Source organism: Miniopterus schreibersii (assembly GCF_964146895.1).
Source record: "Miniopterus schreibersii genome assembly, chromosome: 4".
Taxonomy (NCBI): domain Eukaryota; kingdom Metazoa; phylum Chordata; class Mammalia; order Chiroptera; family Miniopteridae; genus Miniopterus; species Miniopterus schreibersii.
The window spans coordinates 69,124,391-69,147,049 of NC_138105.1; the positions used below are offsets into that span (position 1 = coordinate 69,124,391).

The 22,659-nt window shown below is 56.4% G+C and overlaps 2 protein-coding genes across 2 annotated transcripts; both read left to right on the forward strand.

Moving 5' to 3' along the window:
- Nucleotides 1-2,902: 2,902 nt before the first annotated feature.
- ICAM5 (intercellular adhesion molecule 5) lies at nucleotides 2,903-21,328 on the forward strand. Its single transcript, XM_081135463.1, has 18 exons — nucleotides 2,903-3,081; nucleotides 5,095-5,355; nucleotides 8,790-9,095; nucleotides 9,458-9,745; nucleotides 9,824-10,078; nucleotides 10,263-10,511; nucleotides 10,598-10,754; nucleotides 14,862-15,004; nucleotides 15,943-16,212; nucleotides 16,405-16,725; nucleotides 16,952-17,239; nucleotides 17,564-17,818; nucleotides 17,947-18,195; nucleotides 18,679-18,921; nucleotides 19,010-19,288; nucleotides 19,369-19,608; nucleotides 20,024-20,290; nucleotides 20,904-21,328. Exons 1-18 carry the CDS (start codon nucleotides 3,015-3,017, stop codon nucleotides 21,176-21,178), a joined length of 4,413 nt encoding a protein of 1,470 aa, XP_080991589.1. The 5' UTR covers nucleotides 2,903-3,014; the 3' UTR covers nucleotides 21,179-21,328.
- ICAM4 (intercellular adhesion molecule 4 (Landsteiner-Wiener blood group)) lies at nucleotides 12,152-13,413 on the forward strand. Its single transcript, XM_081135528.1, has 3 exons — nucleotides 12,152-12,610; nucleotides 12,729-13,034; nucleotides 13,180-13,413. The coding sequence occupies exons 1-3, from the start codon at nucleotides 12,214-12,216 to the stop codon at nucleotides 13,296-13,298; spliced, it is 822 nt and encodes a 273-aa protein (XP_080991654.1). The 5' UTR covers nucleotides 12,152-12,213; the 3' UTR covers nucleotides 13,299-13,413.
- Nucleotides 21,329-22,659: the final 1,331 nt, after the last annotated feature.

Sequence of the window (22,659 nt, forward strand, 5' to 3'; positions counted from 1 at the left end):
TGGCCTCCTGACAGTTCCTTAAGGCAGCTCCTATCTCAGGGCCTTTGTACATTCAGTGTTCTTTGATACACTGCCTTCTTTTGGCACTGCTCCTTTGCTCTGGCTGGTGTGGCTCAGTGTTTAGAGCACTGGCTTCGGATCTCGGGTTTGATTCCTGGTGAAGGGCACATACCTGGGTTGCAGGCTCGATCCCAGACTCTGGGCAGGGTGCATGCAGGAGGCAACTATTCAATGTGTCTCTCTCACATCAATGTTTCTCTCTTCCCTCTCTCCCCCTCCCTCCCTTCCACTCTCTCTAAAAAATCAATGAAAAAAAATCCTTTGATGAGGATTAACATATATATACACATACACATACACATACACATACACATACACATACACATACACATACACATACACATACACATACATATACATATACATGTGTATATATGGTCACTGTTCCCTCCTTACCTCCCTCTGGTCTTTGCTCAAATATCACTTTCTCAGTGTTCCCCAGAATATTCTATTTAAAAGTGCATTGCCCGGGGTTTGTGGCTCAGTGATTGAGCATTGCCCCATGAACCAAGAGGTCATTGGTTCAATTCCCCCTCAGGGCACATGCCGGGGTTGCAGGGCTCATCCCCAGTAGGAGGCATGCAGGAGGCAGCTGATCAATGACTCATCACTGTTTCTCTCTCCATATCCATCTCCCTTCCTCTCTCTAAAAATCAATGAAAACATATTTTTTAAAAGTGCATTAACCCTCATACTTCCTCTCTCCTTCCCCACTTTTTCTCCTTAGCACTAACAACAAGCTAACACTTCATCTATTTTATTTTTATTTCTTGTCTGTCGCCCCCACTAAGACCATCTCAGCCCTATGGCAGAGATTTTTGTCTGTTCTTTTTTTAAAAAATATATATGTCTTTATTGATTTCAGAGAGAGAAATGGAGATGGAGAGAAACAGAAACGTCGATGATGAGAGTCCTTGATTGGCTGCCTCCTGCACGCCCCCTCCTGGGGACCCATCCTACAACCCTAGCATGTGCCCTGACCGGGAATCGAACCGCGATCTCCGGTAGGTATCCTATAGGTCGATGCTCAACCGTGGAGCCACGCCGGCCGGGCTGTCCTCTTCATTGTGTGTTCCCAGCCCCGGGAATGCTGCCTGGAACAGAATAGGCGCTCCATCAGCACTGCGCAGCGCTTTCCTGGCTGCAGGGGGCACCTGGGCCGCTGGGGGAGCTAACAGCGGTGCACTTGGGTTCCAGGCCAAGGGTCCTGGTAATGCGAGCCTGAGAAAAATCCACCGGAAAAGAACACCCCGCGCAGGATTTTCCCAGGTCCCCGAGGGGGCACGGACGTCCCAGGGTCCTACTCTGCACCTTTCCCCAGGCCATTCTGGGGGTGGAATTTACCATCCTCCACCGCCTCGGAAGAAAGATCCCCGTGGAAATTCCTTAGGAACCCCCGGCGCTTAGGGGAGGGACGCGTTTCTGGAATACGGGCGACTCTCAGCCCCGTCTCTCAGAGGAAGGGCAGGAGCATTTGGCGGGTCCCCTCCCTTCCCCTTCTGCTGCGCGAACCCCTGGCCCTGCACAGGTCTCCATGGCGACGCGGCACGGGCGGCACAACAGGAAGCCCCTGGCGGCGAGAATTGGCGCGCCCTGAGAACCGAGTCCTTCCACACGACGTGGTGAATGACAAGTCTCTTGGGGTCACACGCACGGGCTGCTACCTCGCGGATGAGGGACGTGGGGGCGGCGTGCAGAGGCGGCGCGGAGCTTCACCAAGTCCCCGTCGCCCTAAGGGAACTAGCCGGGGCAAGTTCCCGCACACGTTTAGCGCCGGCGCCTGGGGTTCGAGTTTCAGGGTGGACAGGAGCTTGAGCGCCCCCTCTCCCTGCCCCACTTCGGGGCCTAGGAGCTGCCTGTTTCCCTTGGAAAAACCCTCCTCCTCCCTCTAGGTCTGCGGCCTCAGTTTCCTCGGGGAGCCTGGGAACAGCAGGGGAGCTCTGCGCCCTAGGACCACGAGGTTCCTTCCCCTTTCTTGAAGCTGTAAAGACGCGCCCCCGCGGCCAAAGCCGAAAGAGGAAGCGAGGCCTCAGGAGTGGGGGCGCCCATCGGTGGGGGAACGCGGATCCCGGGACGGGACGCCCCCGCGTGTCCTCGCCGCCATCGTACGCGAGCTCCTGGAGGTGCCCGGGCCCGCTCCGGCCGCTTCTCGGGAAATCTCGGTGCCAGCTGGGCGGGGACATGCCCTTTGGGGAAGGCACACCCTTGACGGAGGATTCCTCGGGAGGACTCCCGAGACCCCTCGCCAGCGAGAGATCGTCCACTCGGTTCAACAGGCCTGCAAGCGCTGGGGAGTCAAATCCCCTCGCAGCGCAGGCCCCAGTTTACCCCTACCTAGAATGGGCACAATAACGGCCCCTAATACTCAAGGATAGCTGTAAGCGCCCAGCACAGTGTAAATGCACAATCAAGGTTAACCCGGGCCGAACCCGCGTGGCTCAGCGGTTGAGCGTCGACCTAGGATCCAGGATGATCGAGGTTCGATTCCCGGTCAGGGCAGGTGCCCGGGTTGCGGGCTCGATCCCCAGTCGGGGGCGTATCAATGACTCTCTCCTCATTGATGTTTCAACTCTGTCTCCTTCTCACTCTCTCTGAAATCAATATAGATATATTTTTTTAAAAAATCGCTTCACCCTTTTAAAAAAAAAAAAAAAGATTAACCCTGCCCCAGGACCAGACCCTTAGGTCCGGAAGCAGTCCCGGGGTCGCTATCACCACCGTGGTCTCATTTCTTCAGCTGGGAAATTCCCGCGCTCCGCCGGCCAGCGAAGGGGCGCCTGAATCCGGAAATGCCAGGATCTTCGTTCTGCAGAAGACGCGAGGTTTCCGGGAAAGCAGCACCGCCCTTTGGAGTGGCCAGCCGCTATAAAAGATGTGCGCGCCCCTGGGGCACAGCCTGCGCCCGGCGGACCTCCCCAGCTCCACGTTCCTAGGTTCGCTTTACCTAGGTCGCCATGGTTCCCATCGCCGCCCGAGCCCCGCTGCCGGCGCTCCTGGCCCTGCTTGGGGCTCTGCTCCCAGGTGAGTCGAGGACGGGGGCTGCGCCCTGGGCGCGGCGGGGGGACCGGCTCCCGGCTGGGGACCAGGTCATTCGTATTTGGGTAGTTGTTTAGGGGAAGCTGGGGCTAAAGCCACCCATTGAAAGTCAACCGCCAGTCCCTGGCCAGGTAGCAAGGCTTCAGTTGGATCCCTGGTCAGTATACATACAGGAGTCAACAAAAAATGGAACAAAAAGTATCCGTTTCTCTCTCTCTCTCTCTTTCTCTCTCTCTCTCTCTCTCTCTCTCTTTCTCTCTCTCTCTCTCCCTCTCTCCCCCTCTCTCTCTCCCCCCTCTCTCTTCCCCCTCTCTCTTCCCCTCTCCACTTCTCTCCCTTCCCCTCTCCACCTCTCTCCCTTCTAAAATTAATAAATAAAAATTAGCCTTGGCCAGGTAGCTTAGCTGGTTAAGAACATCCCTCCTGATATACCAGCCAAGGTTGTGGGTTTGATCCCCAGTGAATGCATAAATAAGTGGAACGACAAATTGATGTTTCTCCCTCTCTTCTCTCCTTTCTTCTCTCTCTAAAAATCAATAAATAAAATTAAAAAAAAAAAAAAGTCAACTACCATGGGTTTGAATCCAGAACCTGCATCCCCTTAATGTGTGGCCTGGGGCTATAAGCTGAGCCTCCCAGAGTCTCAGCTTCTCAGTTGTAAAATGGAGAATGTAATGTTATCGTGGGCACTTTGCCTTGGTTGTGTCCTGACCCAGCACAGCTCCTGCCCCCAGGAGGCGGTCAGGTAATATGAGATGTGGTTACCCTCTGAGCAGGCCGGGGACTCCCATGCCCCATGCACATTTAGTTCCTCCTTTCCTGCTCTTGGGGAAGTCCAGACCTGCTTCTGCTCAGGGGAATTCCAGGCCTACTTGCCCAAGAACCAGAGGCTGAGAAGTGAGATTCCCCAGCACCCCTCCACCAACTCCAGAGAGAAGGGAGAAGGGGAACAGAGAGTCTCAAAGGGTGGTCAGGGTTGGGAAACAGGAGAATGGAAGATGGACACCATGGTTACCAGCTCCACAAAACTTTCTAATGCAGACTGCAGTCCAGATTCTACCACTTTCTGGCTAACCTCTCCTCTCCAGGCCTCACCATTTCCCTGTGTGAAATGGGAATGATCCCAGGATCACCTTCGGAGAGCTGTTTTCACATCTGACGCACCCCAGATAGAGTGGGCAAAAAGCTGAGGGCAGGAATCTTTGGAAGCAGGATAGGAGGGAGGGGCTCAGACAGACATTTTTTCAGCTTTGGAGGCACCGGGGTCTGAGGAAGCTAACACAATCCTTCTCCTTACCTGTGGCTCCTTGCTTCCTGCCCTGTCCTAAGAGTTACTTTCATTAGCAGGGTTAGGGGGACTATACTTACCCACCTTACAGATGGGGAAATTGAGGCCGGAGAGGGAAGACCACTTGTCAGAGTGAGGAACCAGCCTGATTAGAACCCTTCCATCCCCAGAGGGCTGCCACCAACCTGACCTCACCGAAGTGAGGACACTGATGCCATGTTCCTCCACTGCTGAAATCCTCCAATGGCTCCCCATTGCTCTCAGAATGAAAAATACATCCTAGGCATGACTTACACTGCCTGCATGATCTTCCTGATCTCATTTCCCCCAACTCTTCCCCCGTGCTGACTTGGCTTCAGACACCCTGCCCCAGGACTTTTGCACTTGTAACTCATTCCCCCTTTCTCTGGATCTCCCGTCTCATGATTCATATCTCTGCTCATACATTACCCTGTCACCAAGTCACAGTCTGTTCTATCACCCAGTGTGTGTGTGTGTGTGTGTGTGTGTGTGTGTGTGTGTGTGTGTGTTGGTCAGTGCTCTTATTAACATCAGTTATTATCTTTCTTGCTCATGAATTTTTGTCTCCCACACTGACAGCAGAAAGTTCTGTCTTATTTAAGCCTGTGTCCCCAGCACAGTCTGAGTACCCAGGAATCTTGATGAGTACAATTTGTAATGCCTTTCTCCTCTTCACACTTTCGTTCCAGGGCCTGGAGGTGCCCAAGTATCGGTGTACCCCAAAGATGCCATCATACCCCGAGGAGGCTCCATGCAGGTGAACTGCAGTACCTCCTGTGATGCAGCTGCCTACATGGGTCTGGAGACTTATTTGACCAAGACCGAAGTGGACAGGGGGTCCAACTGGGTGACCTATGAACTTAGTGACATACAAAACAGCACCACTCCGATGTGCTTCTCCAACTGTCATGATAAGCAGACGAGGGCTTCAATGTCTCTCACTGTGTACTGTGAGTGGTTGGGCCCAGGGGCTGGACTAGGCATGCGGGGTGGGGGAGGTGGGGCAGGGGAGTCCATAGTAGGCTGGGACTGCCTTTGAAGTTTGGTGGTGGGGCCAGGGAGGGTCTCACTGGAGAGCAGGTGGTCACATCTTCCCGGAAAGCTTCCTTGTCATTTGAAACCCCTCCTTGAACTTGCTTGGGTGCAGTTAGCGTATCAACAAGGATTCCGGACTTTTGAGAATGCTGGCTCTCGAGGCCTCTGCCAAGGCCCTAGATCTGACTCTTTTTTAAAAGATGCAAATTAAAACTAGCCCTGAGGTGGCTTTTTTTCACACATTGGCAACAATGGAAAGAATTGATAACAGCTGTGCTGACAGGACTGCAAGATAGCAGGCAGTCCTGGGATATTGCTGACAGTGTGGGAGCATAAGGAAGCACAACCTCAAGCAGGGAAGGGGCCTCAGTTCCCCAAATGACACATCCACGTGCCCTTTGGTACAGAAACCCTACTCCTGGGAATTGGGCTTACATGTGTCCCTGTCCACAGGGAACTGGGGGTGGGATGGAGTGGGATTACGCACCGAAGCTTTATTTGGAAGGGCAAAAGTTTGCAAGCCACTCAGTTGCTGGGCGCTGAGAGAGAACTGTGGTTGGACTATACAGTGGACTAGTGTGCAGCTGTGCAAGAATGAGGAAGCTCCTATGTGTCCCCCAAGAGAGTGTGCTCTAAGGATCTAGACAGGTCACATTCAAAAGAAGTAAGATATGCTCAGAATGAGTGGCATGCCATTCTGAGTGTTGAGGAGTGGCAAGAGTGGGGTGAAGGAGGTTGTGTTTATTGAAGGAAATGACCGTATTAGCTGGGGGGGGGGTGTGGGGGTGTGGGGGGTGCGTGCTCCAGGAAGGGTAGGGACGAGTTTGTTTCTCCTTGTGCCTTTTTTTTTTTTTTTTTTTTAAATCTTTGGGCATTTTGAACTGTGAGAATGAGTTACTAAGAGCATTGACAATAAATAAAATCTAAATTAGAACAAAACAAACCAAGAAGGGAGGAAGGAAGGGAGGGAGGGAGGCAGGGAGGGAGGGAGGCAGGGAAACTGGCCAACTGGCTTTGGGATTAGACAGCCTTGAGTTCCAGTCCCAGCATGACTCTTACTAACTGGGTGACTGTGGGGGACATGGCTTCTTGATTGATTTTCACATGAGACCTCCTGGGATGGGTATAGTGACACAGTGAGGAATGAAGGGCATTCCATCTTCATAGTGTCTGGGCAAATATTAGCTTTGCTTCTGATTTGGACGATTTTTGAGCAGTTGCTGGCCAGGTGAGGGAAGTCCCCAAACATTCCCAGTGGCCTCTGAAAAACCCAGGGAAACTCCCTGGAAAGCCCTTCCACAGCTCAGCCTGATAGTTGAAATCCCAACACTTCGGGTGTGAGTCCTGGCTCTGCCATTTTCTCCCTCTGTGACTCTGGGCACCGGACTTTGCCTTAGTTTCCAACTCTGAAATGGAACAGGAAGCTGGCACACTGTAGCAGGGGTGTCCTCTAGGAGACACTTTGGCTTGGTCTTGCCCCGCCCTCAGCATAAAGATGAGGTGCGTCCCTGGGTAGCTAAGCTTTCTCTAGAAAGGTTAGAGTGGTGATTCCTGCAGGACACCTCCTGCATAGGAGTTGGTAAACAGGCTTTCTGGGCAGAGAGAACAGCCTGGGCAAAGGTTTGGAGTGGGGAGACATGCTGATCCATGGTTGGGAGGGCAGGAGAGGCTAAACATCAACAGATTAGTGAGGCTGGAGCTGAGGCTGGCAGGTCATCAAATGCCAGGCTGAGGAGTTGGGACCTTTTCCTCAGGGTGATAGGGAGCCACGCTTCAAAAGTGTGAGCAAGCCAGCGATCTAGATAGCAGGCCAGACTTACGGGAAGTCAGAACACTTGGCTGAGGGCCTTGTCCAGGCCACACATGTGAGCAGTGGCTGCTTACAGGAAGGGAAGGGCAGACAAATATTTGAAGAGCAGAGTTACCAGTACTTGGCGAGGGCCTGAGGTTGGGGGTCAAGGAGAAGTATGGCCAAGACAGATCTCTTCTGGGAGTCTAGTTTGCAGGGCAAAGAGCTGGGCTTGGAGATGTGGGCACTGAGGTTCAAGGGGGCCTCTAGCTCTGCAAGTTGTGGTTTGCAGCAGATGATTAGATGTCAGAGCTGGATGTCTGAGGCTTTTCTCAGCCTTTTATTTTTAAAAAAATAGGTTTGAAGTGTGCAAGTCAATGAACTTTAGTATATATAGAATTGTACAACTATCACCACGATCTAATTTTAGAACATTTTCATTACCCTAAAAGGAACCCTTATGACCATTTATACTCACTCTCTCGACCTCTTAAATGGATTATTAATAGCCCTATCTCCAATAGCACCACTTTACAGCTCAGGAAACTGAGGCTCCCTTTCTGCAGCCCTGAGGACTGGGACTGTTCCAAAGGCAAAGTCACTCACCCACAGCCCTTAGCAAAGAAGCAGAAAAACTAGGAACCAAACCCAAGACCCTGACACTTTAACAGCATTGCCAAGTGACATTTCAGGGCCGGGCCTCTTGAGAAGGGAACAGTGACCCGGAGCCCTCAAGAACCCTCCCTGGGGAGTTTGGGGGATCTCAGTGCTAAGTCATGGCTCTCCAGGGCTCTACTATAAATTTTCACTGGCAATCCAGGCTCAGAATTTTGTTACCTGGCACAAAATGGAAACCGTGACCTGTGAAAACCGAGCCCACAGGTTGTGTTTTCAGGGGCTGTTCAGAGTTGTATTTTGAGTGTCTGTGGGTTCTCACATTTTTAACATTTTGAGAATCACACAGTATATTTGGGAACTTCTTTCTCTTAAACGTGGGCTCCTGAAAAGCCTCAAATCCTTGTGTGTGGTCCAATCTTATTCTTTCTGTAAATACAGAGTACCTACTGTGTGGTAACAACATGTCGGGGCAAAGCAAAGATTCCTGCCTCCTGGGCTGGCATTCTATGGGAGGAAATAGAGGGAAGACAAGTTCACTGAGTAGATGATCTTTTGTGTCAGAGGGTGAGGGGTGCTACAGAGAAAAATAAGGCCAAGATAGGAAAAGGGGGAGCAGAGACCTTTTTAAAACAACCTCTAGTGGACTGGGCAGCTGAAATTTACTGTGTGTATTTCACCAGACACCTGGTGATAGACTGAGATTCTTTTCCACTTTTCACTCTTAGATGCTGCAGTGAGTAAAGAATTATTTTGCCCTTTTGCAACCACTTGGGGACTTCTCACTGGTTTCCCTTGAAGTTCTTAACATTCCTGTATGGCTTAGGTGGTTTTGGGTGTTTGGGGTAGAGAGTAGTGAGGCTCCCTGGCCCAGGCGAGGTGCCCCAGTGCCCTCTACTGGCGGGTATCCCATCCAGCTCACAGAATGCTCCTTTTCGCCCCCAGGGTTCCCAGAGCGTGTGGAGCTGGCATCCCTGCCCCATTGGCAGCCTGTGGGTGAAAACCTCACCCTACACTGCCAGGTGAAGGGAGGGGCACCCCGGACACACCTCTCTGTGATGCTGCTCCGAGGCGAGGAGTTGCTGAGCCGGCAGCATGCAGCAGAGGAGACTGCTGAGGTCACGGCCACCGTGCTGGCACGCAGAGAGGACCACGGCGCCAACTTCTCCTGCCGCACAGAACTGGACCTTCAGTCCCAAGGGGTGGGACTGTTCCAGAACAATTCAGTCCCTAGGCAGCTCCGAACCTTTGGTGAGGCACTGGGGAGTCTGCAAGAGGACAGGCTCAGGCGGTGTTCCCACTTGGGGTGCGGGGTTCCTGGAAAGGAGGGGCTCCTGGTCAGGAGGGTACTAAGAAGATAATGACCTAGATTGCAAAGGCTTCTGGGGAGAGCATGTTCTTGGCCACTGGGGTAGGGTGTTGGGGGATGGGGTGCCTGGGCCACAGGATCTTCTGAGGAGGCTGTGATTCAGGGTAAGAGGTGCGAGTGTCCTGAGTCAGAGATGACCCAGGTCACAGTCTCCCCCTGGAAGAAGAGTTCCAGGTGATGGGATGAACATGCTTCAAGAAAGGGCTTCAGTCCCCCTCTGTTCACACCCACCCTCTCTGTCCAGTCCTGCCAAAGGCCCACCCACTCCTTCGTACCCCCCGGATCATGGAAGTGGGCACACAGTGGCCTGTGAACTGCACCCTGGATGGGCTGTTCCCGGCCTCAGAGGCCCAGGTCTCCTTGACACTGGAGGGCCAGAGGCTGGAACCCACAATCAAATACAGCAAGGACTCTCTCTGGACCACTGCCTGGGTCAAGGTGACTCCAGGGGAGGAAGGCATCAAGCAGCTGACCTGTGCAGTGATACTGGGAAACGAGAGTCGGAAGACTTGGGAGAACGTGACCTTCTACAGTAAGTAGAGACAGGGTAGGGGTTCAGAGGTGGGGAGCCAGAACTAGGGGCAGGGCTCACTGTGCACCCCTCCCCCAGGTTTCCCAGCTCCCAACCTGACCCTGAGCAAGTCTGAGGTCCCCGAGGGGACTATGGTGAGTGTGGACTGCAAGGCCCATGCTGGAGCTGTGGTGACGCTGAGCAGTGACCCAGCTGGGTCTCCAGCCATGAGTATCCCATTCATGCTGAATGCCAGTGCTGAGGACAATGGCCGTGACTTCTTGTGTTCTGCTGCCCTGGAGGTGGCTGGGAAGGTGCTGCACAAGAGCAAGAACCAGAAGCTCTCTGTCTTGTGTGAGTAGGGCTGCTGGACAATGACCCCCAACCTCCAAGGTCCAGCCCCTAAGACCCCATGAGCTCCTGTCTCTGGAGCCTACCCTACCCCCACCCTGGGTTCCCTACCTAACTCCTCAAGTCCTGGGTGGTGAGGGGTGTTCTGGTCCCTGATCCTGTCCCTCATCTTGCTGTATTTCTCCAGATGGCCCCCGACTAGACAAGGAGGATTGCCTAGGAAACTGGACTTGGCAGGAAGGCTCCCCACAGACCCTGAGGTGCCAGGCCAGGGGGAACCCAACCCCCAAGTTGGACTGTCACCGGAAAGGGGATGGGGCTTTGCTTCCCATCGGGGACCTGAGGCCTGTCATGCGGAGTATTTCGGGCACTTACGTGTGTCATGCCACCAGCCATCTCGGTGCGGTCACCCGTGAAGTGGTTGTGAACGTGATCTGTGAGTGTGCCAGTGTTTGAGGCTGGGAAGGGCAGGGGCAATGAGCCTGGCTCCACCCACACCTCCTCCTATTGTTCTCCCAACAGATCACCAGAATGAAAAAATGGCCATCATCATTTCCGTGGCAGCTCTAGTCATCTTGAGCACTGTGGGCACAGCCATTTACCTCTATAACCGCCAGCGGAAGATCAGGAAGTACAAACTACAGAAGGCCCAGGAGGCAGCTGCCATGAAGCTGAACACGCCACCCTGAGCCTGTCCCTGGACAGGGCCTCCACTGGTCACAGCGGTGCTTCATTGGAACAGTGGCATACATATGCCATTCAGCAGCATCAACCTTCCTAGAATGCCAGAGGACAGGATAGAGGCCTCAGTCAGAATACAGACACCATTTAGGGTCATGGCACCTGCACACTCAGGACTCATGCCTGACCTGTAGCCACAGAACTGAGCCAAGACTCGGGGCCAAGACTAGGGGCATGACTGTTAGGGATGTCAAAGGCTGACCTGGCCAGAGGGGTGTAATGGAGACATATACCTCCGACATGGGGACACCCATCTGGAAAACATTGAAACTCACCCCCTACTGCATGTGCCAAGGCCCTACAGTCATAAGAGAGAGTGGCACTGCCCACATACAGGCGGCATCAGAACACAAATTCCCACACAGCTCTGGCAGTGCTATCTACTGACCGGTCCCAGCTCTTGATGATGACATATTTATTCATTTGTTCTTTTACCAGTTATTTATTAGTGCCTTTTATGTGCAGTGGAATGGTAAACAAGAGGAACAGAAGTTCCTGCCCTCAGGAAGCTCTGTCTAATCTCATTCAGGGCCACCAGGTACACTTGTATTGGCTGTGCACTGCACAGCAAAAAGACCAAGCGGGGTGGAATTTCCCACTCCATTGGCCAAACTGCTTTCCCCCAGAAGGGGACTAGAAATTTGACATTGTTTAGCTGGTGACATGCTCAGGACAACTCACGGAGTTCTTAACCCCCAGCGCTGGTGCTGACCTCTGTTAACCACCTCTCCACCCATATGCATCTCTGCCAGTGCTCACAATGACACTTGGTGGCATGCTTAAACATGAGTGTCCACTTCTTGATAGCTAAACCACAGGGTTCCATGAAACTATGCCCAATCCGTGTGCCCCTGCTTTGTCCTACCTGTTTCCATTTCATTGGGACCATGTTGAGAACAGAACTTAGCTCCAAATTCCTGAGGGCCCTGCAGACAGTGGGGGTGGGACCGACTTCCAGTTCCAGAAGCCCCTCCTTGGATTAATAAAGCTTTTTCATTGGGCCCAGCCTTGTGTGAGTTGAGGGGAGGTGCTATGTCCAGCCGGAGCCCTTTCTTGCTGCCCTACCACAGCCTTCTCCTCCTACTTCCTCCCCCCAAGAAAGGCTGCTGTTCAAGGAGCAACACCAAGACCCTAATCCAAATCTGGGTTTATTGGCAACTTTTGAGACTCTAGGGAAAATTAAAGACCCCTCTCTGGGAAAAACTCGAGAACATTTATAACAGGGTCTGGAATCCCATTCTTGAGTCGAGGGAGGAGGAGTGTGTATTGCAGAGCACCTGGCCCTCTGGGAGCGCCTCTCTCTGGGTGGGGCTGGGGAGGCGGGGCTTTGAGCTTGCTTATCTGTTGAGCCAGCCTTGGCTTCCTGGCGCGGGGTCCCTCAGCTCGGGCTCTTTTTCATGGGGTTTCTGCTCCCCCTCTCACTGCTGGTTTTGCTGCCGGCAGCCTACCCGGGAGGCAGGAATGCGCGGAGGCGCTGGGCTGCGGGGGCGCAAAGCCCCGGAGGCAGCTCTCCAGCGCCCTCAGAGACCACGGCGCCGCCGTTCTGGATGCGCATAAGCCCCAAGTTCATAGCTGTGCCGCCGGGGAGTGCAGTGTGGCTCAACTGCAGCAGCAGCTGCCCGCTGTTGGAGAATTCCACCCTCCACACTGGGCTGCGGCGGGGCCAGGTGCTCAGCGGGCCCAGCTGGGTCTCCTTCCAGCTGCTGGATGTGAGGGCCTGGAGCTCCGATGTACACTGCTTCCTCACCTGCGCAGGAGTAACGCGGGGGGCCACGGCCAGGATCAACGCCTACAGTGAGGGACACGGGTTTAGGCCCTGCTGGGGAGAAGGGAGGGGGACAGAGATGGGGCAATTGACAGCCGCGCTAGGGGGCGCCCGCGAACCTTGCTCAGCGGCCCCTTCTTGCTTTAGAACGGCCGCACGCCGTGATCCTGGAGCCTCCGGTCTTAGAGGGCAGTGAATACACTCTGCGCTGCCACGTGACGCGCGTGTTCCCCGTGGGCTTCCTGGTGGTAACTCTGCAGCGCGGCGGCCGGGTCATCTACTCCGAGAGCCTGGAGCGCTTCACAGGCCTGGATCTGGCCAACGTGACGCTGACTTACGCGTTACGGGCTAGGCCCCAAGATCTCTGGCAGCCCGTGACCTGCCACGCGCGCCTCAATCTCGACGGCCGGGTGGTCGGCAGCAGCTCAGCACCCATGACGCTGACATTCTTGGGTGAGGCATCCTTGTAATCCTGGGGACTTGAGGAGGGGCGGAGAAGGGTTATGACCCCAGGAGGGTACCCTGGCCAAGCTTGAGCTCCACGTGGGTCATTGTGCCTCCAAGTGCTCCATTCCTAATTCTCACCTCCTGCCCCCAGCTTGGAACCCTGCGTCTAAAGCCTTGACTTCCACCTCCATCGCAGCCCTTGTGGGGATTCTTATCCTTGTGGGGGCTGCCTATCTGCGAAAGTACCTACTGATGCAGTCCCGGGCGTAGAGGGGGTGATCCATACCGGTTGAGTGGGAGAAAAAGACATCTGGGACATTTGGAGACCCCTGCCTAAATCAATAAAGCCTTCCTCAGTCAGCCTGTCCGTGGCCTGAAGGTCCTCTATTAGGGCGCTGCCTCCACAAGTGGTCTTTTTTGGCCTTGTCACAATCACTTTCTCCAAGCTCCTTGTCTTCCTGAGGGTACCTGAGGTTTCCTCACGTTGGTCCACCTAGGGTCCCCAATCCCTCAGCATTTCCAGCCGGTGTAGTAAACACATCTCCTGCAGGCATTATCAGTGCGTTGCAGATGGGCAAAGCCCAGGGAGGGCCTTGGGTTATGGGCGGGCGCCTTCATCGCCTGGCTTTTGCTGACTGGCTCGGCACTACCTCGCCACAGCTCTGATTGGATGTTGTGTTTCCTCTCCCTCCTCCCCTTTTCACTTTTAATCCTACACTTTCTGGAGTACTACGGTGGATTTAGAACTGATTCCCATAGTTCACTTATTAGCGCTGGGGACAAGAGCACAAATGGGAGGGCTCACATGGACATATAGAGGGACGTGGATACGCAGAAAAGGTACTCATGTGTTGAGTGAGGGGAAGGAGCAATCAGATGGTCCTCGTGGGATGGCACAGACTGGCGTTCTGGCAACGCTCTGATAGTCACAGGGCCTGGTGGGTACGTGGGGGCCCTGATGCGGGGTCAGAAGTGTCGCAGTTGGTCTCTTGATCTCGCGTGGACACTATCCGAGTCCGCACTGGATGCCTGGCAGGGCCCATGGGGTCCAGGGCCCTGGCCGCTGCACGGAAAGAGAATTCAGGGGTGCTGTTCCGCAGCTCGTGCTCGCACACGCCCAGTAGACACTTGCCCGCTGCACGCCGGGTAAATACAGACGCGGAGCCGAGGCGACCCTAATTTAGACGCGGGGGAATGCTAAGCGCACGAACACGTGTTCCTGACTAGCTGGCACTTTTGTTCCCGCCCCCTCTGTCGCGTGCGGGGGCGGAGCCGGAGTGGGACTAGGGGCACCGCAGTAATCCTCAATCCCCGAGGTCAAAAGGGGAAGGGCCTTGGAGGAAGGCGTTCCACACCCGCCTCTAGAACTGTGCCTACCCTATTATCCTGCGCTTCCCAAATCTCTCCTGGCCCATAAATAAATTCCGGCTCCGAGGGGCGTTGGTGGGAAGGGCAAGATATGGGGGGCGGAGCTCAGAGTCCAGGTCATTTTCACAGCATCTAAGCTAGGGGTGGAGTGGGGGTTTTAGATGGGCAACCCAGCATCTCCTCCACCCCCGACCCCCGCGTCGCTGCCGGGGACGACCCGAGAGCTCGAGGCCGTCCCCAGGAGGCTTCGGGTGATGGGGCCTGCTTCCACCTAGACGCCGGGGGTCGCTAGCTCCTGCCAGCACCCCTTCACGGAGGCCTGGAGCCTGGCGCACGCTCGCCCTCCCGCCTCCCCTTCGCCTCTGCCGCCTCCCCCTCCTTGGAAACCAAGTTACCAACGTTAAACCAATCCCAGAGCCCAACTGTGCCTCCTCCACACCCCTCCCGCCGCGCTGCGCCTCGCAGTCCTCTGGCTCAGCTCAGCGCTCCCGCTCCCCTCTCCTCCTGTACTTTCCCCGCGGCAGCGATGCCAGGGCCCTCGCCAGGGCTGCGCCGGGCGCTGCTCGGACTCTGGGCTGCCCTGGGCCTGGGGCTCATCAGCCTCTCAGGTAAGAGCCCGTCCCGGCTCCTGGTGGACAGGGCGGGGGCGGAGTTCCCGGACACGGGAAGCGGCCACATGCCCCTCCCGGCTCCGCCCTTGCCTCGCTCCCACGCTTCTGCCCCCACCTTGAGCCGTGGGCTTTTTTCTCTATATCTCTTCCCCCAACACACACTGGAGACCCAGCTTCCCGACTCCTCGCTCGCCCAGATCTCTACCATACCCCCTTCGAGATCCTGGGCTCTCTTCTGCACCCAACCTTGCGCCTCGGAAACCCCATGTCGTCATTGTCCCCTCCCGGGGTACCTCCTCACGTTCTGCTATGCACCATGGTCCACGGATTGGCATCTTACCCACTTGCGGCCTGCGAAGACCTGATCTCTCCAACTGCCGTGACTCAGAGGCGCTGTTCCCTCCCCACCCGAGGCCTGGCAACCGAATTCCTCGACGTTTCCACGGTTCCTTCCTTGAGCCTAGCCCCACGACCTCTTTCCCCGTTACTCACCCGGGTTTAGGGTTCTTCCTTATCTTTGATGCAGCCCCATCTCTCCTTTGCCCTCGCCTCAATCTCAGTCACCCCCTTTCTCCGTGATAACCCCGAGGACCAGCTCGTTCCCCTTCCCCCACCTGGGGTCCCCTCTTCCCAGCGTTGCTGTGTGTGTCGAAGGCCCCATCTTTTCCCTCACCGCCCCCATCCCCCATGCTTTCCCACCACCCCAATGGCACCTTGGAGACCAGGGCTCTCTGCTGCCACGTCCCAGAGGCACCCTAGAGGTTTGTACCCTGGGAGCGTGCCTCCAAACCTGAGGCGGGAGCAGGACTCGGGACTCCTGAGTTCTTTTCTAACTCCGGCCTCTGCTCCTTCCCCGGGAATCCTCGACGCAGCGTAGGGGCACTAAGATGCCAGGGAGGTGGCTTCCCGGGCTGAGCTCCCATTTCTCCGGGCAGCGGTCGCGCAGGAGCCTCTCTGGGCGGACCTGCAGCCCCGCGTGGCGCTCGTGGAGCGCGGGGGATCGCTGTGGCTGAATTGTAGCACCAACTGCCCGCGGCCCGAGCGCGGTGGCCTGGAGACCTCGCTGCGCCGAAATGGGACCCAGAGGGGTTTGCGCTGGCTGGCGCGGCAGCTGGTAGACATCCGCGAACCGGAGACCCAGCCAGTCTGCTTCTTCCGCTGCGCGCGGCGCACATTGCAGGCTCGTGGGCTCATTCGTACTTTTCGTGAGTTCTCAGCAGCCAAGCTCTTACTCCGCTACTTTCCGTCCCTTCCAGTCCCCTCCCCATGGCTCACGTGATCCTCCCCTTCAGGCCCCAGCCTCTGGATCCCCAAGCCCTCCCCTCGTGGCCCTTGGGTACCACTACAAATACAGCTGAGCCCCGGCGTTTCCAAGAACCTTGGTTCCTCCCTTGCAGAGCGGCCTGATCGTGTAGAGCTGATGCCCCTGCCTACCTGGCAGCTTGTGGGCGAGAACTTCACCCTGAGCTGTAGGGTCCCTGGCGCTGGACCTCGCGGGAGCCTCGCAATGACCCTGCTGCGGGGCGCCCAGGAGCTGATCCGCCGCAGCTTCTCCGGAGAGTCGCCCCGAGCGCGGGGCGCGGTGCTGACGGCCACAGTGCTGGCGCGGAGGGAGGACCACGGGGCCAATTTCTCGTGCCGCGCGGAGCTGGACCTGCGGCCCCACGGGCTGGGGTTGTTTGAAAAGAGCTCGGCCCCCAGAATGCTCCGAACCTTCGGTGAGTGGGTGCGGGGAACAGAAGGGGACGCAGAGGGGTTGGCCCGATGTTTAAGAAGTTTGGAGGTGGAGAAGTCTGAATTCTAATCTTCACACCAACACTCACCAGCTGAGAGCTGTTTTCCTCTCTGTGTCTGGAGGATAGCAGAAGACAGCACTTGTAAAGCGCTCAGTACATACATAGTGAGTGTTCAGTACTTAAAGTCAAGCTTTCTTGTTCGACTCAGCACTGCCTCCGGAACCCCCGCGTCTCGCTGCGCCCCGGCTCTTGGAAGTGGGCTCGGAAAGACATGTGAACTGCTCCCTGGATGGGCTGTTTCCAGCTTCGGAAGCCCGGGTCTACCTGGCGCTGGGGGACCAGAGGCTGAGTCCTGATATCATCCTCGAGGGGGAAACGCTCAGGGCCACTGCCGCAGCCACAGCCAGCGCGGAGCAGGAGGGCGCCAGGCAGCTGGTCTGCAACGTCACCCTGGGGGGCGAGAACCGAGAGACCTGGGAGACAGTGACTGTCTACAGTAAGCGGGAGGGGAGCCGGACCTCATCGGCTCGGGGGTGGAGCCGGAGGAACGCGGAGGCGGGACAAAGAGTAGGTGGGGGCCTTAACTTGGGGGCGGGGCCTGGAGTCCCGAAGGGGCGGGGCAGATGGAGCACAAACCAAATAGCGAGAGAGGCGGGGTCTGAGCTGCGGGGCCCGGAGGAGGCTGGGGGATCACCTCCGAGTGGTGGGGTGCGAAGGGGCGGGGCCTGAGCAGGTCGGGAGGCAGGGCCACGTATCCACAGCGAGTTCCCGCAGATAAGGGGTGTGGTCAGTTGACTCCCCGCAAATGTTCCACCTGCAGGCTTCCCCGCCCCCGTCCTGACCCTCAGCGAGCCCAGGGTCCCTGAGGGGAAGATGGTGACAGTAACCTGCGCTGCAGAGGCCGGAGCTCTGGTCACTCTGGATGGAGTTCCAGCCACAGCCCCGGGACAGCCCGTCCAGCTCCAGCTAAACGCCACCGCGAACGACGACAGACGCGGCTTCTTCTGCCACGCCGCCCTCGAGGTGGACGGGGAGATCCTGAGCAAGAACGAGAGCACTGAACTCCGAGTCCTGTGTGAGTTGAGCTCTTGCCTCCCTCTTCGAGGTCTCCAAGGACCTGCCCAGGCCCTGGCCGTGTCGTGGAAGTGGAGCCTTTCTCACGGTCCATGTGTAGCCTTCTCTATCCCACATCCCTGCCCGCAGACGCTCCCCGGCTGGACGATTCGGACTGTCCCAGGAGCTGGACACGGCCGGAGGGTCCAGAGCAGACGCTGCGTTGTGAGGCCCGCGGAAACCCAGCGCCCTCTGTGCGCTGCGCCCGGCCCGACGGCGGGGCCGTGCTGGCGCTGGGCCTGCCGGGCCCCATCGCTCGCGCGCTGGCGGGCACTTACCGCTGCACCGCGGCCAATGTCCAGGGCCAAGCAGTCAAGGACGTGACGCTGACTGTGGAGTGTGAGTGGGCGTGTGCAGGGTACATCTCTGTCTGACTCTCAGGGTCTTGAGGCGGCCGGTTTACAGGGAAGAGCAGGAGCAAGGTCTGAGGGATACCTTTGGGTAGGAATTTTGGAAACGGAATAGACTGGTGTTCGGGATTAAGGAAAGACCTTGGATGAGAAAAGGTGGGCACGTCCATAGGAGTGTGTGGGCGTGGCATTGGGCGGAGTCTCGGAAAATGCTATAAGCCATCTAACAGCTTTTAGGCCAAACCCTGGGGAAAGGTCCTGTGGGCACTTTGCAGGAATCAGAAAGAGGTACCACCCTCACAGCTCATGAAGCCCCCAAACAGCGGATGGCTTGACTGGCGCAAAACCCATTTGGATCAGCGCCCCTGTGCAGGGCATGGCCTGCCCACTCCTATGTGGTCGCCTTGGAGCAGAAAAGAGGATCTAGGGACATTAGGACTATCCCCAACCCTAACAAAACTCTCCCCTCCAGACGCACCAGCGCTGGACACCGTGGGCTGCCCAGAACGTATTACATGGCTGGAAGGAACAGAGGCCTCGCTGAGCTGTGTGGCACACGGGGTGCCGCCGCCCAACGTGAGCTGTGTGCGCTCTGGGGAGTCTGAGGTTATGGAGGGCATGCTGCGTGTGGCTCGGGAGCATGCAGGCACCTACCGCTGTGAAGCCACCAATGCTCGAGGCTCTGCGGCCAAAAATGTGGCCATCACAGTGGAATGTGAGTGGGGGCAGCAAGGGACAAGTTAGGGTATGTTTGGGTAACTCTGGTCTGACTTTCAGTCCTTGTGTGACCCTCTGCTCCCCAGACGGCCCCAGTTTTGAGGAGCTGAGCTGCCCCAGCAATTGGACATGGGTGGAAGGATCTGAACGGCTATTTTCTTGTGAGGTTGATGGGAAGCCACAGCCAAGAGTGGAGTGCATTGGCTCCAGGGGCACCAGTGAAAGGGTGCTGCTGCCACTGGCACCCCCAGGCCCCAGTCCCAGAGCCCCCAGAATTCCTAGTGAACTTGCCTCTGGTATCTACACCTGCAATGCCACCAACCGGCATGGCTCCATGGTCAAGATGGTGGCCGTGAGCGTGGAGTGTGAGCGGGGCCCAGGAGGGTGGGAGTAGGGGGTGCCCAGTCTGGCCCCTCCCTGACGCCTCCCCATGGCTGCTTTGCAGCACCTCCAAAAATGGATGAGTCCACCTGTCCGAGTCACCAGACATGGCTGGAAGGGGCTGAGGCTGCCGTGCCGGCTTGCACCGCCCTGGGTCGCCCCTCCCCACAAGTGAGCTGCTCCCGGGAGGGTGGCCCTTGGCCTCAGCGGATGCACGTGTCCCGACAGGATGCGGGCATCTACCTCTGCTTAGCCACCAATGTGCATGGCACTGACGCCCGGACCATCACCGTGGGCGTGGAATGTGAGTGGGGGCAGCACCAGATAGAGGGTCCTAAGTCTCCAGTCCCCAGAACAGGGACTTGCAGCTGTGGGACTGTGCAGGGGAGTTCAAGGACACCTCCCCCAGTCCCTTTCTCAGGGATAAGGGATTGGACCCAAACCTGAGGGCAATGAAAACTCTAGGGAACAGGAGGCCGTACCCCCTCAAGTCCTGAGTCAGAGGGGCACTGGCTCCGGTCCCCTTCTCCTCCTGCAGGGAGCAGGATTTTAGTATGGACTACAGCCACACTGTAGGGGAAGGGGGCTCTGAGAGGAGGCAGGATCCTCGCCTGTGCATCCAAGCAGGGGTGGTGTCATATTGTGGTGGGCTGAAGCAGGGCACTTGGTCAGCCTCAGGGCTGGCGCTGAACCCTCGTCCAACCTCCTGTCCCCTGCAGACCAGCCGGTGGTGGCTGAACTGGCTGCCTCGCCTCCAGGAGGTGTGCGGCCAGGTGGAAACTTCACGTTGACCTGCCGTGCTGAGGCCTGGCCCCCTGCCCAGATCAGCTGGCGCGCACCCCCAGGGGCACTCAACATCGGCCTGTCCAGCAACAACAGCACACTGAGCGTGGCAGGTGCCCTGGGTAGCCACGGAGGAGAGTATGAGTGCTCAGCCACCAATATGCATGGGCGCCACACTCGGCGCATCACCATACGTGTGGCCGGTAAGTGGTACCTGGCAGGGCATGGCTTGAGCCTTGGGACACCTGGCCTCCCTCTCAGTCCCCACAGACTGAAGGAGGCCAGGATAGAATTCAGGGGTGTCCTGATGTGAGGGGCTTTGATGGCTGGTTGGGAGTGGAAGGAGAGGGAGCTGAATGAACTTCAAGGGGGGGAACCCTCCAGGGCTGTGACTGCTGTGGGGAGGGACTTATTAACTTGGGAGGAGGTTTTCTGCCTGGTGGATACTTAGTCCAATTCACCCTCCCCTGTGTCACTGTGCAGAAGAGGACTCGGAGAGGAACCAAGAGCAGAGGATGGGAGTGGGGGGCCCTAACTAGATCCCTACCCCCACTTTGTGTCACTCTGAAACTTGGTTCTTTCTGAGGTAGAGGAATGACACAGTTTTCCCCACCCCCACCCTCATTGTTTTGGGGGTGAAGAGAGTTGACTTCTGGGTATCTCTGGTCAGCCAGGGGCTTATGTCCCCATGTGCTGGGTGGCATGTAAAATGGATCACGGGTCCCATCAGCACTGGGGATGCCTCGGGCTTGGTGTCTTGTTAGGGTGGGGGGGCCCCAAGCTCGTCCACCCTCTTTGAGGGGCTTCACCCCACAGGTCCGTGGCTGTGGGTCGCCGTGGGCGGTGCGGTGGGGGGCGCAGTGCTGCTGGCTGCGGGGGCTGGCCTGGCCTTCTACGTGCAGTCCACCGCCTGCAAGAAGGGAGAGTATAACGTGCAGGAGGCCGAGAGCTCGGGTGAGGCTGTCTGTCTTAACGGTGCGGGTGGTGGCACAGGCGGAAATGCCAGTGCCCAAGGTGGAACAGAACCTGATGGTACCGTAGAGACGCCGGCAGGGGGCGAGGTCTTCTCCATCCAGCTGACATCAGCGTGAGCCCACTACCCTCTCCCCGCAGGCCGGGGGACACCCCCCAGACACATAGGGGGCTTACTGTTCTATTTATTCATTCGTTTATTTATGTATTCAACTCTAGGATGTCACCCCCATTTTCTAACCCCACCCAATAAAGTTTTTATAAAGGACTCTGGGTCTGTGTCATTGGTCTCCATGATGTAGAAACAGCCTATGGGTTATTCATTCAAAAACCTGTTTTTGTTTTTGAGGGCCTACTATGTGTGGGGCACAGTTCAAGACGTCTTTGCATGGTGTGACCTGGAACTTCTCTCCATTACCCATTTCCTGAGCCAGGGTGGGGACCAAGCTCCTTCCTCCCTCTTCCTGCTGGTTATATCTTAGGCCCAGAACTGCCCTCCAATCCAGCTAAATACTTCCCCAGGCCTGGTTCCAGGCAGAGCTGAAGCTGCCTTCCCAGGATGGATGGACCCCCTCTCCCAGGTGTCTGGGTGTGGGGACCCTACCCTGAGGCCTCCACTGGATGGTAAAGGCAGGCAGTGGCTGCAGCTATGGGTGTCAGTCCCTAGGATGTCCCTGCCCCATTCTCAATGCTTCCTTCATTCAGTGCCTCAGTTTACCTCCAACCTGCCTCTGGATTTGGCCCATCATGATTCAACAGAGATACATAGGGTATCAGCCACAACCCCCACAGCATAGCACTATGTCCCTAGCTCCCCACAGCATAAGGAGAGAACAGCTGTGTTCCTACCCCCGCCTCAGTCTTCTCTCTCAAAAACAGGAACAGAGCTGCAGGAATGGAAGCAGGTCTGGACAGCTCCAGCTCCATCAGCTGCCCATGGAAACATTTCATGAATAAAGGTGAGAGCAGGAAATGAGGCACTAGGGGCCAAGCCAGTGCTGGGTACCAAGTACAGAAGGCAACAAGGCACAAGGGTGGTGCAGCTCCTGCTGTCCAACCCCCCTCAGTCACCTCTCTCCACTCCCACCTGCCTCCTCCAGGTTTCTTGAACCCCACAAAGTCCTGCCTGCCACAGAGCCTTTGCTCCTGCCATTCTATCTGCTTCCAGTATCCTCACCCCAAATAGTCCCACAGCTGGTTCCTTATCCTAACGTCTCTATGCAAATGTCAGAGAGGCCTTCCTGAGAACCATGGCTAAGGTAGCCCCCAACTTCTTATCTCCTTCTATACTCTTTTTTTTCTCTGTAGTACTGATCATTACTTGACATTCTATTAGACATGTTAATTGAATATTTCTTTACTGACACTCTAGAATATTGGCTGCACTAGAGCAGGGATCTTTGTTCAATTCACCATGCAGTGTCTCCATTGGGGCCTCGCACACAGTATTGCTCAATAAATGTTGAATAAATGGCTAAAAGCAGTCAGAAGTTTGCAGACACAGTCTGAGACCTTTGTGTATTCCATGTGAGTTCCTGAAGAGGTTCTCCCTGTTGGATGCTGGGGTGGCCTGTCATGGTCAGGGACACAGATGTGGTGG